Source organism: Balaenoptera borealis (assembly GCF_965194805.1).
Source record: "Balaenoptera borealis genome assembly, chromosome: 3".
In the NCBI taxonomy this organism is placed as follows: Eukaryota; Metazoa; Chordata; class Mammalia; order Artiodactyla; family Balaenopteridae; genus Balaenoptera; species Balaenoptera borealis.
The window spans coordinates 114,489,909-114,508,573 of NC_138866.1; the positions used below are offsets into that span (position 1 = coordinate 114,489,909).

The 18,665-nt window shown below is 37.2% G+C and overlaps 1 protein-coding gene across 3 annotated transcripts in view; it reads left to right on the top strand.

Moving 5' to 3' along the window:
- ZWILCH (zwilch kinetochore protein) overlaps nt 1–18,665 on the top strand; it is a 54,636-nt gene that overhangs the window by 20,064 nt on the left and 15,907 nt on the right. For 2 of the 3 annotated variants that reach the window (XR_014242120.1, XR_014242121.1), the window contains exons 9-18: nt 627–720; nt 1,566–1,615; nt 2,275–2,380; nt 2,940–3,019; nt 4,398–4,554; nt 5,067–5,095; nt 9,053–9,189; nt 10,236–10,331; nt 14,313–14,434; nt 17,544–17,658. Coding sequence is in view for 1 of the 3 variants with exons in the window: in XM_082383329.1 (XP_082239455.1) it covers nt 627–720; nt 1,566–1,615; nt 2,275–2,380; nt 2,940–3,019; nt 4,398–4,554; nt 5,067–5,095; nt 9,053–9,189; nt 10,236–10,331; nt 14,313–14,425; nt 17,544–17,632 (951 nt within the window). In the remaining 2 variants the exon portion in view is untranslated. The remainder of the gene's footprint in view (nt 1–626; nt 721–1,565; nt 1,616–2,274; nt 2,381–2,939; nt 3,020–4,397; nt 4,555–5,066; nt 5,096–9,052; nt 9,190–10,235; nt 10,332–14,312; nt 14,435–17,543; nt 17,659–18,665) is intronic. The other variant, XM_082383329.1, reaches the window with a different exon arrangement.

The following is an 18,665-nucleotide window of genomic DNA, read 5'->3' on the forward strand; positions in this document are numbered from 1 at the left end:
CATGGTATTTTTATGTAAACTTCCATTCAGTCTCACATTTGTTGTTCCCCAGTTATTTCATCTGTATTATCGGTCCTTCTTAACCAAAATTAGAAGTGTCTTCAAGGCAGGCTCATAGGTCTTGAATCCTTTATAGCACCTTTGCACACATAATGAGAGTTCAGAATACCATCTTTAGCATAAGACTGCTGGATACATGTCCTGGCACTGTCAGTTACTAACTGTGTGACCTTAAGCAAGTTAATTAACCTCTTAGTCTCAGTAAAATGGGAGTGCTAGTAGTATCTGCCTCATAGGGTTTTTGTGAGGATTAAATAACATACTGCATATGAAACATTTAGAACAGTTCCTGGCATCTCATTAAACATTGAAGAATTCAAGGTACTAGGAATTCCCTGGCAGTCCAGTGATTAGGACTCCACGCTCTCACTGCCGAGGGCCCGGGTTTGATCCCTGGTCAGAGAATTAAAATCCCACAAGCCACGTGGTATGGCCAAGTAAAAAAGAAAAAAAAAAAAGTATATATATATATATGTACTAATATTATTACTAAATACATTTTACTGATTAAACTATGTTTTTTGCTAACAAGTTTTTTGGGTTCGTTTTTTTTTGATCTCTCACAGGTTTTAGCTGATGGTTTGAGGACTGGTGTAACTGAATGGCCTGAGTCTCTGGAAGCAAAATCTGCTGTTGAACTTGTGCAGGAATTTCTGAATGGTGTTTGTTTTCCTAACTCATGCTTGTTTTTTGTTTATTTTTCTTAATTGGGAATTTATGCTTGCTATATTTAAATGTAAATTGTCTTTTTATGCTTGATATTCTTTTTGGTTGGGATATATCTAAAGCTATGAGGTCTGTCATGGTGAGAGGGACAGCTTCCATTCTGAATTGCTAACTGTAAAGTTCTCAGTGATTTTAAGAATTAATAATACTTATTTAATTTACATTTTATATACTGCAATCATATTTGAGATTGTAACCTTTGAGCACCTACCATGTGCTTGACATTGTGTGTCAGGGTCTTTCATTGTATCTTAGTTCATCTTTTCTTTTTTTTTTTTTAAATTTATTTATTTATTTATTTATTTATTTATTTATTTATGGCTGTGTTGGGTCTTCGTTTCTGTGCGAGGGCTTTCTCTAGTTGCGGCAAGCGGGGGCCACTCTTCATCGCGGTGCGCAGGCCTCTCACTATCGCGACCTCTCTTGTTGCGGAGCACAGGCTCCAGACACGCAGGCTCAGTAATTGTGGCTCACGGGCCCAGTTGCTCCGCGGCATGTGGGATCCTCCCAGACCAGGGCTCGAACCCGTGTCCCCCGCATTGGCAGGCAGACTCCCAACCACTGCTCCACCAGGGAAGCCCCTCTTAGTTCATCTTTACACCCCTACCTAGTGGGTATCTATTTTGACCTCCATTGGAGAGTTAAGTAATTTGCTAAAATACCTGGTTATACTTCTACTATCCTCATTTGCTATTTGAAAATAGGATTAGGATGGAAATAATTTGGAATGAAGGAAAATAAATAAAATCCAGAGTTAATAAGCTTTTGCCACTTTCTAGACTTAAATAAGCTGGATGAATTTGGTGATTCTACGAAAAAAACCACAGAGGTAAGTGATTATTATCGGAAATGCACACTGAAAGAGCTTGTAAAATTTGGTTGTACTGTTGTCTTTCACATCATACAATCTCAAATGGATCTGCTACAGCCAAGGTAGCATTTTGAGGGTAGTTTTTTGTTGGTCTGTAACGTCAGCACTAGTGATTATTTTCCTTGAGAACCGATGAATATTTTTAAAGAGAACTAGTACATATTTATTATTAATCACTTAACTGCAGAGAAATGGAAATGAATATGTTACTATACTGTGGGGTGATATTATTATAGTATATTAATATGTTATGAGATGGCATGTTAATATGCCACAGGTGGTACTATTAAATTGCACTTAATATGTTGTCATTTGACAAATAGGAAAATGGAGACAAAGGTAATTTAATTAAATATTTTTCCACGGGAGGAAAGTTGAATGCTTGCTTTTAGGCATCAGAGTTTAAAAACAATTTTAGAGGTCCCGTTTTTCACTGTCTATTTATTTGTGTCTCCTCATTAGTGGATGAAATTGTAGAAGATGCATTCACGTCTCTCTTTGCATATGTTCATGACCCCACCTTTTCTCAGAGCAGCATTTGAAAGCTTATTGGCCTTAAACTGTTGCACTTTTTAAAAAATAAACTGAGTATTCTCTGACACTCACTTCTTTTCCAGACAGTGAAACATGACTCTGCTGCAGTTGATCGGTCCATGGAGTGTCTTCTCACAGTACGGGGTGATCTCGATTTTGCTGAGCAGCTGTGGTGCAAAATGAGCAGTAGTAGGTGTCCATCAGGATTGTGAAATAAAATTTTTCCTCTTATTTCTTAAGTTTACTTTTAAGTCTTTTGAAAATAATACAGTGTGTACTGCTAGTCTTGTATGGACATCTGGTTCCTGTTTTATCAAACTCATTTCTAATAATGCATTGGCACATTTTACTCAAGAATTTTCCTAAGACAAGCAATTCGTAGAACCTGTTCTTTTCTCTTGCTGGAAGTGTAAGACCTAGGTGGTTTTTATGCTGTATTTATATGAACCAAAACATATACCTTAGTGAAATTATAATTATTAGGAAAAGATATTCCATAATATTTTACTAAGTATGTTATTTTATGGCAATGGGTTTAATTTCTTTCTTTAAAAATACTTTTTTTGGGGGGAGGGGGGCTTTAATTTCTTTCCCCCTTCCCCATCCATAAAGTTCAGATACTTCTCTTCCACTTCATTTGTGTATCCTTAAAATGAATGACATATTTGATCTGCAGAAATAACCATGAAAGTAATGTTAGACTGACTTGCTTTCCAAGGTGTGATTTCTTTTTTTTTTTTTTTCCAAGGTGTGATTTCTTATCAAGACTTGGTGAAGTGTTTCACGTTGATCATCCAGAGTCTACAGCGTGGCGATATACAGCCATGGGTAGGTTTAGTAGTGTGTGTGAGAACCTTTTCTCAGCAGCATAGCAAACTGGTTAAGGACATAAGCTCTGGAGCAGACTGCCTGAATTTGAATTCTAGCTCTGCCACTTTCTAGCTGTGTAAACTTGGACAGGTTCCTTAATTCATGTGAAGCACTTAGCACCTAGTTCATAGTTAAGTGCACAGTATTTGTAAGCTACTAATATTGTCGTTACTGTTGCTATGAATGATTGTTCTCATATACTACTTATGAGAGTACAAATTGGAACACTCTCTAAAAAGCAATTATGATAATGTATTGAGATCCTTGAAATGTATCCATCCTAAGGCCATACACAGAAATACGTATCAAGATTTTATGTATCATGATAGTCATTACAGCCTCATTTACAGTAGCAAAAATTGTAAATGACCTGAATTTTCACTATTAATGGAACGCCTAAGTAAATAATGATATAGCCACATAATGGCACATGTAATAGTTGCTACAGATGATGTGGAGAAATGCTTACAATGTTCAGTAAAAAGAAAGGATTGTACACTATTGTATAAAAAATATAAATTTTGGAGAGAAAAACCTGGAAACAAATACACTAAAATATGATAGTCACCTCTGGTGGTAGGGTTACAAATGAGTTTCTCCAACTGCATTATACATTTCTATACTTCATGGATTTTCCATAATGAATTTGTGGTTTTATAATGAAGAAAAATCTAAGGTAAAAGCTAGAAACAAAAAGATTCTTCATCTAATAGGAATTATTTTAAATAACGCAACTGCCAATTCATGACAATAAGACAGAAACTTTCCTAGGTGTGAACGGAGATACACTCCAGAGCAGAATCATGCAAACCCTACCCCTATTTGGTATTAGTCATTCTATGCATTTTAGTCTTGCCCATCGAATTTTTCTCTTGAGAGTTTCTGTGTTTGTGAGATATTTACAAGTGTATCGCTACCATGTACAACAAGTGCAAAGTGAAAATAGTATTAAAAAAAAAAAGAAAATGCAGAAGATTGTGTTGGAAATTAGAGATAACAGAAGGACAGTAATGAGAAAATGTCAAATATTTTAGGTATGTTTAAGATGTTTAATATTTGGAACACATGTTAGATCTATAAGTTCACAGCTCTTCTTATTTTGCAAATGATCAAGTTAGTATGTTGGCTAGTGTAGCCAATAAGGAGGTCTTGGAATGGCAGTTTAGAAACTGATAGGTTTGTAACTTAGGGACTTTTATTCAAATAATTTGTGTCAGGTGATGAAAAACGTAATCTTATAAGTTTTAGCTTTTAGCTAATGCAGTTTGTTTCTCTTTTGCTTACTGGACTTTTTATATTTTTATTTGTGGCTTTATCTACTTTTCCCAATTTCTAGCTTCATAGTGGGAGTAACAGTTTACTAAGTAAGCTCATTCATCAGTCTTACCATGGAACCATGGACACGGTTTCTCTCAGTGGGATTGTTCCAGTTCAGATGCTTTTGGAAATTGGTTTGGATAAACTGAAGAAAGATTATATCTGTTTTTTCATAGGTAAGTCCATTTCCCAGCTCAAAAAATTAAAAGCTGCATCACAAAAAATTAGAAGCTGCATAGGTATTCTCAGATTTTATCTTTGTACTTGTTCCTAATTGTTTGTAGTCCTGGCTTTGCCCCTGGTTCACTGTGAGACAAGCACTCCCATTTTTTGAGCCTTAGTTTCCTGCTCAATAAAGATATTATATTAAAGATAACTATAGTTTTTGTTTGCCTTTAATTCAAATGTTTTGAGATTCTTTGAGGTTAATGTAGTAAATAAAAAACCCTTTTCATTTTAATACCCATTACTTGGTTGTTTTTTTTAGGGACAAACTGTGATCATTTTTAGAATAAGTATTAATTTATATTTATGGCGTAATGTACCAGAAAATTTGGCTTTTTGTGAGAAACTGTTTAGCTTGAGCATTTCTTTTATATATGAACTATGAAATTTTTTTCTTAGGTTGCTTAATTTGTAATAGATAATACCTAAGGCTTATTTGCATATATGTGTTTTTTCTTGATAGGCCAAGAACTTGCATCTTTGAATCATTTGGTGAGTTTTTATTCTAAAGTTGGTTTTTCTTTATTTGGTTGTTCTGCATACAGTTATTAAGTGTCTATTCTGTGCCAGCCTCTGTTCTGGGAAACAGATAAATTAAGACGGGCAATTACACTGTCTAATATGACAGACAAAAAGGTAGCCCATTCAATGTCACTTCTCATTCTTTATAAACGTATGATACTGACATAAAGTTGTATCCTGCTTATTAAACCAATGTACTCCCACAACTCTCATTTATCTAAAACGGTTAAGGAATGCTTTTCTTTGATAGGCCTTATAAGGGAATATTTGCTTTATATTCTCTTGACCCATTTCTTTTACACGTGAAGGATTACTTTCCAAAGAATTTGTTATGTTCCTTAACATATTGATTCAAAAGATGCTTCTGATATATGTGGAACCTAGAAAAATGGTACAGATGAACCAGTTTGCAGGGCAGAAATTGAGACACAGATGTAGAGAACAAACGTATGGACACCAAGGGGGGAAAGCGGCGGGGGGTGGTGGTGTGATGAATTGGGAGATTGGGATTGACATGTATACACTGTGATGTGTATAAAATGGATGACTAATAAGAACCTGCTGTATAAAAAATAAATTAAATTAAAATTTAAAACAAAAGATGCTTCTGGGTTTCAGGGTCATGATTATGAACTTTTTTATTTTCCTAGTGTCTTTTTTTTTTTTTTTTTTTTTTTATTTATTTTTATTTATTTCTTTGGCTATGTTGGGTCTTCGTTTCTGTGCGAGGGCTCCCTCCAGTTGCGGCAAGTGGGGGCCACTCCTCATCACAGTGCGCAGGCCTCTCACTATCGCGGCCCCTCCTGTTGCGGAGCACAGGCTCCAGACGCGCAGGCCCAGTAGTTGTGGCTCACGGGCCCAGCCGCTCCGCGGCACGTGGGATCCTCCCAGACCAGGGCTCGAACCCGCACGCCCTGCATTGGCAGGCGGACTCTCAACCACTGCACCACCAGGGAAGGCCCCTTTCCTAGTGTCTTGATTTAGAAAGTTAAGGAGATTAAAGAGCATCCATAAGGACCCTTGACATTTGTTGTAAGATTCTTTTAGAAAATGGATCTTCAAATGACATCTGGTCTCTTATAAAAATGCAAGATAGGAAAACTCTAGCTTTATCTATTATGCAAAGTAAGACTCAGCTGGATTCTTTTGAGGTTAATTTTTGCTATTCAGAGTTTAAACATTTTTTAAGGGTGTATATTTTTAGTGGAAACTTTTAATACATTTTTTTATACTTAGAAAAGTAATAACATTTTGAAAATTAGAATATAATGCAAATACACCCTTAATCTCAGCACTCAAATATGAGTACCCTTATTTTTATGAATTCCCCTCAAGTCATTTAATATGCCTGTTTTTTAAAATATGGTTTGACTCCAGACTTTTGACACAATAGTTCTTAAACTTTGAGAATCTCCTAGAAGGCTTGTTAAAATGCTAATTCCTGTGCCCCAGTGACTCAGTAGGTCTAGGGGCTCTGGAATATGTCTTTTTTTTGGCCGCACTGCACAGCTTGTGGGATCTCAGTTCCCCGACCAGGGATTGAACCCGGGCCGCGGCAGTGAAAGCCCAGAATCCTAACCACTAGGCCACCAGGGAACTCCCTGGAATATGTCATTTTAAACAAACCATCTCCATCTCCAGATGATTCTGATGCAGGTGGTTTGCAGATACATTAGTTTTCTATTGCTGCCATAACAAATTACCACACATTTAGTGTCTTAAAGCAACACACACAAATGTATTACTCTGTAGTTCTCTAGTTCGGAAGTCTAGTCTGGGTCTCACTAGGCTAAAATTAGGGTGTTGGCAGGCTGTGTTCCTGTCTGGAGCCCGCCTGTAGGGGAGGATCCATTTCCTGCTCATTTGAGTCATTAGCAGAATTCAATTCCTCATAATTATAGGACAGAGGTAGCTTTTTCTTGCTGGCTATAAACTGAGGACTGTTCCCAGCTTCCAAGGGCCAACCCATACCTTGGCTCCTGGCCCCCTTCTTCCATCTCCAAAGGCAGCTATAGTGGGTCAAGTCCTTCTCATGCTGTGTCTCTGCCTCCCTCATCCAGTTTTAAGGGTTCATATGATTAGATTGGGCTCACCTGCATAATCCAGGATACTTTCCCAATTTTAAGGTCAAATGACTTTATACATCTGCAACCTTAATTCCTTTTGCCATAAATGTAACATATTCACAGGTTCTGGGATTAGGACATGAACATCTTTTGAGGGTGGTTTTCTGCCTGTCACAGCAGGCCACACCTTGAGAAGCCCTCACTAGGCTGTACTGCCTCCAAGTGATCAGTAACATCAGGCTCTGTCACCTCTTCTCTGTGCAGGGTCTTGGGGACAGACCGAGGTAGACCAGGCAGGGTTGTAGCACGGGCAGAGAGAAAGGGGAAAGGCAATCTGGGTCTGTTCCTTTGTGAAAAAGACCTGGGTGGGCCACTTCCAGAGCTGTCAGGGGACCACAGGGAATATGGGTGGCAGGTGTGGGGAACATTGTAATCTGTAGCCTGTGGTGAGTGGGGCTGCTTTGGGGTACTCTCTGCCTGGGAGCATGCCTATTTTCCTACTTGTGTTATTTTCACATTTTGGAATAACCTGTGTAAGACAATTAATATGTCCCTATATTTTGGATTTAATTATAAATGATTTTGCATTAAATTAGTTTATCACATTTTGCGTAGCTTCCTTTAAACTGTAATTTAGGATTACCCATGGATCTCTCCTACTCTCTTGCCATTACCTCCACTCAATTAAAAGATGACCATAACTTTTCCCTTACTGTATTAGTTTTCAGTCGCCACCTAACAAAATTTAGAAGCTTAAATGAACACAAATGGATTATCTCACAGTTTCCAGGAGTTGGGAGTTGGGCACGTTTTACCTGCGTCCTCTGCTCAGGGTTTCACAAGGCTGAAATCAAGGTGTCATCTGGAGGCTTGATGAGGGAAAGATCCACTTTCAAGTTCCCTCGCTTATTGTTGGCAGAATTCATTTACTTGTGGCCCTTTGATGAAGGTCCCCATTTTCTTGCTAGCTGTTGGCCCAGTACAGGCCTCAGGTCCTAGAGGTTACTTGTGGGTTCTTACCATGTGGACTTCTCCACAACGTGGCAGTTTGTTTCTTCAAAGCCAGCAGGAGAGCATCTCTAATGCTTCAAGAGCTCACTGACTAGGTCATAGTAATGACCAGGCGATGCTCTCCCTTTTGATTAATTCAAAGTCAATCAGTAAACTAATCATGGGAGTAACAACCCACCATATTTATAGATTCTGGCCTTGCTCAGGGAGAATGGATTATACACGATGTGTATTCCAGGGGGTGAGAATCTTGGGGGTCATTGTAGAATTCCACCCACTGTATTTACCATGGATTATTTCCTTAGGATTGGGTCTCAGAAATAGATCTGAGCGTATTACGATGGCTTGACATAACATTGCCAACTTTCTTTTCCAAAACCTCATACCAGTTTACCGGTAATATATGTTAGTGGAAGCTTATCACTACACTTGCTTAATTTCTTGCTACTTCAGGTTTACTATCTATTTTTAGACATGAGTACTCCCATCAACCTAACAAGTTTGTTGAAGTTAAGAATTATCTTGTGGATTTGCCATTCTTTCCATCTGGAGCGTTTGATGGGTGGTACTAGTTACCTACTTGGACCTCCTTGGTGAAGCAGTTCTGTGATTTGCCTTTACCAGAGAATATGTATAATGGTTTGCTTAGAACATTCTCAGTGAAGACTTGGAGTTTAGTTTGAGGAATAGTATTGAAAGGAGGAAAGCTATCTAGCTGCCTCCTGTCTTCTTTTTTCCCTCCCTATTAATCAGGCATCCACACTGAGGTTTAGTAGGCACGGTTAATTCTTTCCAGAGATTCCTCTTGTTCTTTGACTCCCTATTTTCCTTGTCCTTTTTTTCATTCCAGGAATATTTCATTTCTCCATCAGTAGATACACAAGAACAGGTTCATCGTGTTCAAAAACTCCACCATATTCTCGAAATAGTAGTCAGTTGCATGCTTTTCATTAAACCTCAACATGAACTCCTCTTTTCTTTAACACAGTAAGTGTTTCTTTTGTTTACTTACTTAAAAATGTACTCTCTTCTGAAATAGTTGCAGCCAAAATAACTGCCTTTTTTTACTGTCAGTTAGGATAGAATCTGTGTACCCTGTCTTCACAGTAACAGAAAGGTTCTAAGTCACTGCCATGAGAAGGAAAGGCTTTGGATTCAGGAGGAATCAGGTTGGACACTTGGATCTAGCACTTCCTTTCTAAGGAAGTTTCCTTTCACTGCATCTTGTTTTTCATCTATAAAAATGGTGTAATGTGTATAAAGTACTTGACACTTAAGAGGTGCTTAATAAATATTAGTTCCTTCTCTTTTCTTTATATCCTTATAAATTTGGGTCAAGCTAATCATTGCCAACCATCTATATGGTAACTGAATGGAATCAAATTTTATTATCAGACCTCTGTCAATAGTGTTGCTGAAATTTTAGAGTCTGTCAATCAGTTTGACTAAAAACAGTTTGGAACAGTCCTTACACATGGATCGCTGGTGTCTTACATGTATTTTTTGAGGCTTCAAACTGGAAATAAGTGAACCATCCAGTGGAAGAACTGGGTTTCTTTTTCCCTGTGGAAAGAAATGTACCATTTCCTTTTCCAAAATTAGAGTTTGACTTACTTGTAAAGGGAAAAGTTTGAAATTGTTACTGGGTTTTTTTGGTTTTTGGTTTTTTTTCTATTAAAGATCAGTAGTATATGTGAGCTAACTGTTTAATTCTCCATAGTTGGAAAACAGTGGAGACTATATCTTTGTCTCTCTTGCCTTTTTGTTTTTCTCTTTCTGATACCTCTTTCTCCCCACTTACACCTTTGCTTGAGCTCAACATAAATATATTTTATATTTATGAGAAATATGTCCACTATTAATTTTTTTAAAGTGAATGAAATTTTCTTTCAAAAAAAATAATAATAACCTAAGTGTTGTTGGGATGGGGGTTTAATGTTTCCTTTATGTGCTTTAGACTAACAGAAAGCCTTTATCTCCAAATGGCATTTTTTTCCAAAAGCAATTCTTTTTTCTTTTTTTTTTCTTTTCAGATCCTGCATAAAATTTTATGAACAAAATCCTCTTGATGAGCAACACATTTTTCAGCTGCCAGTCAGACCAACTGCTATAAAAGACTTATATCAAAAGTAAGCAATTTAATAATTAAATTATACTTCAAGTCCAGCCCTGATTCTAGGCAATTTCAGTGTCTGCTCCATGGGGACCTCGTGACCCAGAGCTGCTTCACCTCTGAAACTATAATCATCTGATTCCCATCCCCTGGGCATAGTCTGATAGAGTCCTCCCTCTTCCTTCTCCCAGACCTGTGGTCTGCTCTCTTTAGACTGTTGGTCCTCTACTTCCATTTTTCTCTCAATTTGTAATTTCTTCACAGAATAGGGCAGAAACTTTAGCCAGAAGGGAAATGACAGGTTGGGAAGAACGTGATCGGGGTAATGACAGCGAAGTCAGAGGTATGGCTGTGGGAGTGAGAGAAGGATCTGGGATTGGGGATTGCGGAGGTATGGAGCTGAGGCTAAGACGATAGATCGGCCATCCAGGCGGGACACCGAGGTTGCCTCAAATCATGGTCTCCACTGACTCTTCTCTCAGCATACAGTAGACTTGAAATTTCTCTCACACTGAAGCCACTCCACTTATACCCTCCCTCTATATAGTTCCCTCTTAGCCAAACCTCATCACTCCCCTGAAATTGTTTAGCAGAAGTTGCCAGTGACCTTCTAATTGGCAAATCCAGAGGACACTTTCCAGGAGAAGCGTTTTTTGGCCCCTTGTGTAATTAGCTAGCCCACTAATTCTTTCTCCTTCCGTAAGCACTTGTAAGGCTCTGTGGCATTTAATACTATTGCTTTCTTGAACCCATCCCCTTCCTTTGTTTTCATGGCATAACATTCTGTCTTAATTTTAACTCTACCTCTCTGGCCCACCTCCAAGACTGAGAATGGTCCTCTTTGCAAATTCTTCTTCCTCTGCCTCATTCATATGTGAGTTTCCACCAGAACTCTACCCTCTGCCCTCTTTTCATACTTTCTGTCTTCCCTGGGTGATTTCGTTCACACCCCAATCTTCAGTTCCTCTGGGCTAATGATAATTCATAACCCATATCTCCAGCTTCTCCTGAGCTTCACACCCATGTTTCTAGGTGTCTGTTAGACATGAATTCTCAACTTCAGCGTCCTGTAGGTAGTTCAGACTCTAAATCCCAACTCTTCACTCCCCTTCCTAACACTTCTCCTCCTCCCATATGACCTCTCAAGCGGCCATCATTAATCTCTACCTAATGCCCAAAACAGAAACCTAGGACTTATCTTCCACTTATTGCTGTCACTTCCTTCCTCCTTGAAATGGTTTCCAAGTCCTGACCTCCTTGGAAGCTCTTGAATCTGTTCCTTTCTCTACATCTTCGCATCTATTTCATATCTGCTCATCTCATACCTGGGCTGAGTGCAGTAAAATCCTTTTTCCTAGCTGCTCTATCTGCCTCCATTAACTTCCTTCTCTGTGACCGCCAAAGTGATCTTCCTAAAATTCAGATCCCATCATGACTTCCTTCTGTTTAAATGGCTCCCTTACCTTTAGGACAGTGTTCCATCACCTCAGTGTGGTCTGTGAGACCTTCTGTGCCCGGCCGCTGTGCCTTTCTGGTTCACGTGCCGCCACGCCTTCCCACTCTCCTTTTGAGTCAGAGACCCTATGTTACTGAATTTCCTCAGACACCGCACATGCTTACCTGACAGCGCCTACGCCCATGTCCTTCTTTCATCCTGGATCTTGTCCGCTTAACTAACTCCTCCTTCTAATTTCATTATAAGCTCAGCTCAAAGGCCACAATATCTGAGGATTCTTTTCCAACTCTACAATCCCAATCTGAGTTAAATTACCCCTCGTGTATTGTCCCCTCCCATGTCTGATATTTCTCTATTACAACATTTTTCAAAATTGAATTGTTATTGTTTATTTAATTTTTATTGAAATATAGTTGATTTACCACATTGTATTAGTTTCAGGTATACAACAAAGTGATTCAGTTATACATACTATTTTTTTTTTCAGGTTCTTTTTCATTATAGGTTATTAACAAGATATTGAATATAGTTCCCTGTGCTATATAGTAAATCCTTATTGTTTATCTCGTCTATATATAATGGTGTGTATCTGTTAATCCCATACACCTAATTTATCCCTCCACACCCCTTTCTCCTTTGGTAACCATATAAGTTTGTTTTCTATGTCTGTGACTCTGTTTCGTGAATAAATTCATTTGTATTATTTTTTATATTCCACATTTAAGTGATATCATATAATATTTGTCTTTCTCTGTCTGACTTAATTCACTCAGTATGATAATCTCTTGGTCCATCCATGTTGCTGCAAATGGCATTATTTCATTCTTTTTTTTTGCACACGGAGTGAATATTTTATTACTAGATTATAAAAATAAAATACAAAATAATTTTAAAACAGAACTTAAAACACTGTACAAAGCTTTAATATGACACAAATGGGAAAATTAAATAAATTAATTACACATTTATGTACAGATGGCCTGTACAAAAGCACTCCATGTTTCTGCCAATACTCTATGTCCTTGGTTGCCTGAGCAAAAATGCATAAAGAGGACTGCTTGGAGGGGAAAGAGGTACAATACACTACCTTTAGAGGTATTTGAAAGAACCGTTTCTCATCACTCTTGATTTCATGAAGAGGAGAAGAAAGGGAGAAAACTATGGAATTGTTAAATTATTCTATTCTAACTTGTCTTGCTCAGCAAGAGAGAATTCTTATGGTTTGTGGTTCCATCTGATTTAAGAGCTGCCAATAGTTCAGCACTTTCAAGATTTATATCTAATTCAAAAGTAGGTGTTTCCCAACTCCCTCTTTTTTCCTAAAAGCCGTGAACTTGTAAGTAAATGGCCCAGTGACATCAGCACTTGGTTATTTTAGGAAAGGAGTCACGAGGGGGACCAGGAGCTGTGCATGAGAACTGAGGGAGCTCAAGCCTAGGTCATCTGTTGTTTTCTTTACTCGGTTCACCCAATCCAATTTCAGAGCCCCAAGTGGCACAGTGTTATATTTCCTTTAGCTTCCTATCTTTGTATTTCTGAATGCTTTTTACCTTAGTGAACTAATTTACCTAACTGGTGAATAGTGTAAAAAGAAAAAAATCCCAAGGGCTTTCCCTTCCCTGGGTTGATCCCTAAAATAAATCACATTCAAGCTCTGGTAGGTTTGTTTATCCCTTGTGGATGAGAGGAGAACAGACAGACAGACCCCAGGTATGTCAAAGTACTATGCATGAATTTTTAAGGATTTAAACTGTATATTTTAAGGGGAAGAAAAGCAACATATGGCAAGGGTAGTCTATATAAAAATTTGGTTTACCCAGTGTTTTTAACTGGGTAAGTGAACACTTATGTACACAGTATGAAACAATATTAAACTACTGAAAAGAGAGATAAAATTTCCTACCGTTATTGTGTAAAATTATGTCATCAGCAAATTCTGTAGTCACATGCGCTCAAAGGTCTGCCTCGCTGAATCCTATTCTCTAGATCAAGGAATCCAGAACCCTGGCCCAGGGTATCTGAGAGATATGTCAGTATCATCTATCATCAGTGATACATACTGTGCCCATACTGTTATGGCTGAGTAGTATTCCATTGGGTGTGTATGTGTGTGTGTGTATATATATATATAGGCACACCACATCTTTATCCATTATCTGTCGATGGACATTTAGGTTGCTTCCATGTCTTGGCTATTGTAAATAGTGCTGCTGTGAACATTGGGGTGCATGTATCTTTTTGAATTAGAGTTTTCATCTTTTCTGTATATATGCCCAGGAGTGGGATTGCTGGATCCTATGGTAGTTCTATTTTTAGTATTTTTTAAGGAACCTCCGTATTGTTTTCCATAGTGGCTGCACCAATTTGTTATCATTTACATTCTTGTTTCTCTCCCTCTTTGGACTGTGCTTCTTGAGGGTGGGAATTGTGACCTCTCCACCTCTTCTTCCTCAGTGCTTACCACAGAAGGACTTCACTATGTGACTATAGAAAGAAGGAATTGGATTGGTTTTTTTTCTTTGCTTTTTTTTCTTTCCTTAGTGAGAAGCCACAGAAATGGAGAGTGGAAATAAACAGTGGTCAAAAGAAGGTGAAAACAGTTTGGCAACTGAGTGACAGCCCACCTGTAGATCATCTGAATCTTCACAAACCTGGTAGAGATGGTTTGTAGTCTATTCACGTAAATTATTCCAATAGAAAATAAACTAAGTTTACTAGTAGAGATTATTATTAGAGCTCTTGCGCCTAGTTTTAAATAATTTTCCTGAACTCTAGGTATAAACCTATTTATTCTGGGGAAAAAAAAACCAAAACATGAAAGAGTGCTTTTTCACATTATCCTAGCTAGAGGAAATTTTATTAAAAGACACCAAGCAATAGGGACATAGGTGTGAAAATAGGTTATAAAATGGAAATGCCAGCTCATACTTCACACTTTTGGGCACCGTTTAAAACAGTGATGATATTTCTGCTCTAATACCTTCTCTGTGGCAGGAATAAGGGTTGAGATTTCTAGTATTGTATCAAAGATTATGGGTGTCAAAGAATGTCTTTTTGCCCCTGGTATAATTAGCTGACTCACCAGTTAATTATACCTCCTTCCGTAAGTGCCTATAAAACTGTTATCTTTATGCACATGGATTGTGTGGGGCTGTCATCTCTTATTTGTATAAGTCTTAAATGGCTGATTCAAATATTGCAAGGATTATCCAAAATAAAATCTGATAGTTTTAAGACAGAATTCAAGGGTATTTGAAAGCTGGGAATACAAATAGTCCTATTGTAGTGATTGATATTTTGCAAAATTATTTCCAGAAATTGTTTATTCTCCCCCCCCAGTATATTTTGATTCAGGCATAATGGGAACTTCTCTATTCATATGGCTGAACTGTGAAAGTCCTAAAGAAATCAAATTTTCCTGAGAACCATCAGTTAAGATCGTGCTATCTTTTCTAAGTGTGATATAAAAGCTGGAGCCTATAAAAGATTGAAAATGAACTGTATAAAAATAAAAAAATTTCTGCGTGGCAAAAAATACCAGAGGCGAAGCAACAGACAAATGATAAACTAAGAAAAGAAATTTGCAGCTCATGTTCAGAAAAGGGGCTACATTCTCTAGTATATAAAGAACTTCCAGATCTGTAAGAAAAGTATTAATAACTCAGTAGAAAAAATGGGCAAGTAATATGAACCATTTACCAAAAAGGAAATTCAAATGTCATCTTAAAAGCAAAAGGTGACCAACCCACCTATAATAAGAGCAATGCAAATTTATATTCTGTAGATACCATCTTTCACCTGTCAGATTAGCAGAGATCAACATGTTTGGTGTCACAGTGCTGGCCGGGATTTGGGGGAACCTCACGTACTGCTGGTTGGAGTGTAAAGTTGTATGGCTTTTGTGGAGGGTGATATTCACCAAAATTTTAAAGAATACATTCTTTGGACCACCAGTTCCATTAATAGGAATCTATTCCACATAGATAACCAGACATGTGCAAAAAGGCCTGTGGACCAGATCACTAATTGCAGTATTGTTTACAGTAGCAAAAACATGGGCCTGGGGCATAGAAAAACCTCTGAAAGGAGACAACTAAAGCTCAACCCTGAGGTGTGGAATGATGAGGGCAGGGGTGGGTCTCAGCTTTGATCATTAAAAGCATCTGGGGAGCCTTTAAAGTCCTAATACCCAGACCAAGTGAATCAGAATCGCTGGAGGTAGAGCCTGGACATCAGAATTTTTAAAGTTCTCCAGGTGATTTCATTGTGCAATGAAGGTTAAAGACCACCAGTTTAAACATTTTATTTTATCTATATTTGTTGTTTCAGGGTTTTTTTCTTAAAGACATGTGTGTTATGATTTAAAAAGTTTAAAAGACATGAATAAATGTGATACATTTTTCGAAAATACCATTTTAAAATAAATTTTATTACATTAAGATTAAACCTGTTAGGAGATTAATACAAGATTAAACACCTTTTCCAATGATGCTGAATAAGTGAAGTATACGGAACCTATCTTCTAGAGTCTTTTTAATGCAGGTTGCTTCAAAAAAGAATGAAAGTTGTTTTGAATGTTAGAGTTAAAACTATTTGCTAATGTATTGGTCCAGTGAGTCCTTTTATGAAAATAAGGAATTTTTATGAAATCATATATTTACGTGCTTGGAAACACACTCACACTCCATTTTGACTTGAACTTCATAACCTCTTCTACCCCATTATGTATTCTTGATGTGTTTGTCTAGAAATTATTCAGTGACCTTTGGCCCAAACCAAGACCCACTGTTAAAGGAGGACTTCATTTGTAAAAGTCATAGATTATTCAAACAAAGCCTCAGTTGTAGATATTCAAGTCCGATAATCATTTACTTTTGGCCAAAGATCATAGGCATTTACAAAATTAGACTTTCTGTTTCATTGGACTGAGCACTTAGGTCAAATAGTAGCTTTTCAAGATACCTAACAGTATGATGCTCTTGAGTAAAACAGTTGACGTCAAAAGCAGGAAGACTGAAGAGAGAAAAGTGTACTTTTAGCTGCCCTGGGAAAAGAGAATAATGACTTGGAGTTAATGGGGGAGAAAAAGTGTCCAGTAGAGTGCTGCTCACCCAGTGGGTGCTCGGCAAATGATTGCTGGTAATGGTGGGAATATGGAAACCAAAATGTGGACCCACAAGGAAGTGGACATGATCTCATCTAAATGTTAATTGTATCATTTGATTTTGAAATACAACAATCTTCAGGAGAAAAAAAATGGATATGTGTCTAGCCCTAAGACTATAAATCCTAAGTAGAAAATGTTTTCTGAAATATATATTACGATTGGAAGAAGACAGTTATATTTAACTGTAGTGGAGGAGGCATTAAAAAATAAAGCAGTAGCTTACCAAATTAAAAATATATAATTTTTTGGGGGGGAGGCTGCACTGTGCAGCCTGTGGGATTTTAGTTCCCTGGACCAGGGATCCAACCTGGGCCCCCAGCAGTGGAAGTGTGGAGTCCTAACCACTGGACTGCCAGGGAATTCCCCCTGAATATATAATTTTTAAAAATCTACTTTAGTTTGTTTAGTCATGTTTTCAATGCATCAAGAGGGTTGACTATTAAAAGGAATTGTCTTTGCTGATTTTTGTCTAACAAGTTCTTTTAAAGTAGAAGACACATCATTCAGACTACCTCTTGATTGTTGTAAAATTCAGCAGTAACTTAGCAGAGAAACAATTCAATGAATTGTTGATGAATTCAATTCTGATCTCTCTCTGGTTATAGATTTTTCTGAATTAACATTAAACGGTAGCCTGGAAGAAAGGATATCCTTTACTAACATGGTTACCTGCAGCCAGGTGCATTTCAAGTGAAGTGTGCAGATGGGACCCTCTGTAAGGTAGTATGTTCACTTTTTGTTCTCTGCAAATACTTTATAATGTCTTAAATACCTTACTTTTTTCTTTTTTTCTTTCTACAACATAAATGCTGATTTAATACATTTAATACATTTAATACATTTGGAATATGGATTATTAGTAATCACATAAAAGGCTTACCAGTGTTTACTGGTGTGTTACTGAGCAGTGCAAATCTTTAATTTCCTCTCTACCTTCTGTAGTCAACTGACAGTTTAATCCTAAAACCGGAGAAATGAAAAAAATTTTTTTGAGTGGTAATGTCTTTGCATTTGAAATCTGTATATATAGTAGAAGGAGAGTTTGGTCTCAAAACCATTGATGGAAGAGAAAAACCCTAAACAGGCATGCCAATTTGACATTGAAAACAAAGTTTTGTTAAAAACAGTTGTAACCCAGCCCAATTATAGGACTAAGTCCCAGATGTAAATACCCTTTTTAAAATGTTTAACTTGAGGTAGTATTAACCAAAAGAATTAATGGAATAGCCTTTTCTACAATCTTACTGTTTTTGTGTTTCACAAACAACATTAAGTAGAATCAGATAATGAATAAAATGCCTAACATCATTCTTTCTCTTAAGCCATGTTTTGTACCCAAATAGATGGATATTAATTTTAGCATTTCAGCATAGTTAAGAATAAAATGGACTTAAAAAAAACAGAATATTTAGTTACAGAGAAGATATATAAATTAAATCATCAATATATAATATTTCTTTGATGTATTTCATTGAGTAAAGGATATTAATTTAGCATGAGAAAATTTCTTTTAGAAAAGTGTATATGCTCATTTACTTGGTAACCACCTGATGCTTTTTCATGGTTGCCTGATAGGATTTACAGTCTGAAAGGACTATTATATCTAAAGGATTGACTTTGTCCGTCATGTGTAGGGCAGTGCTAATGTGGCAATCATTTCTACATTAAAATAATATTTCCAGACAGATTTTAAAATAAGTTACAAAACAGTTTGTGCACTGTGGTCC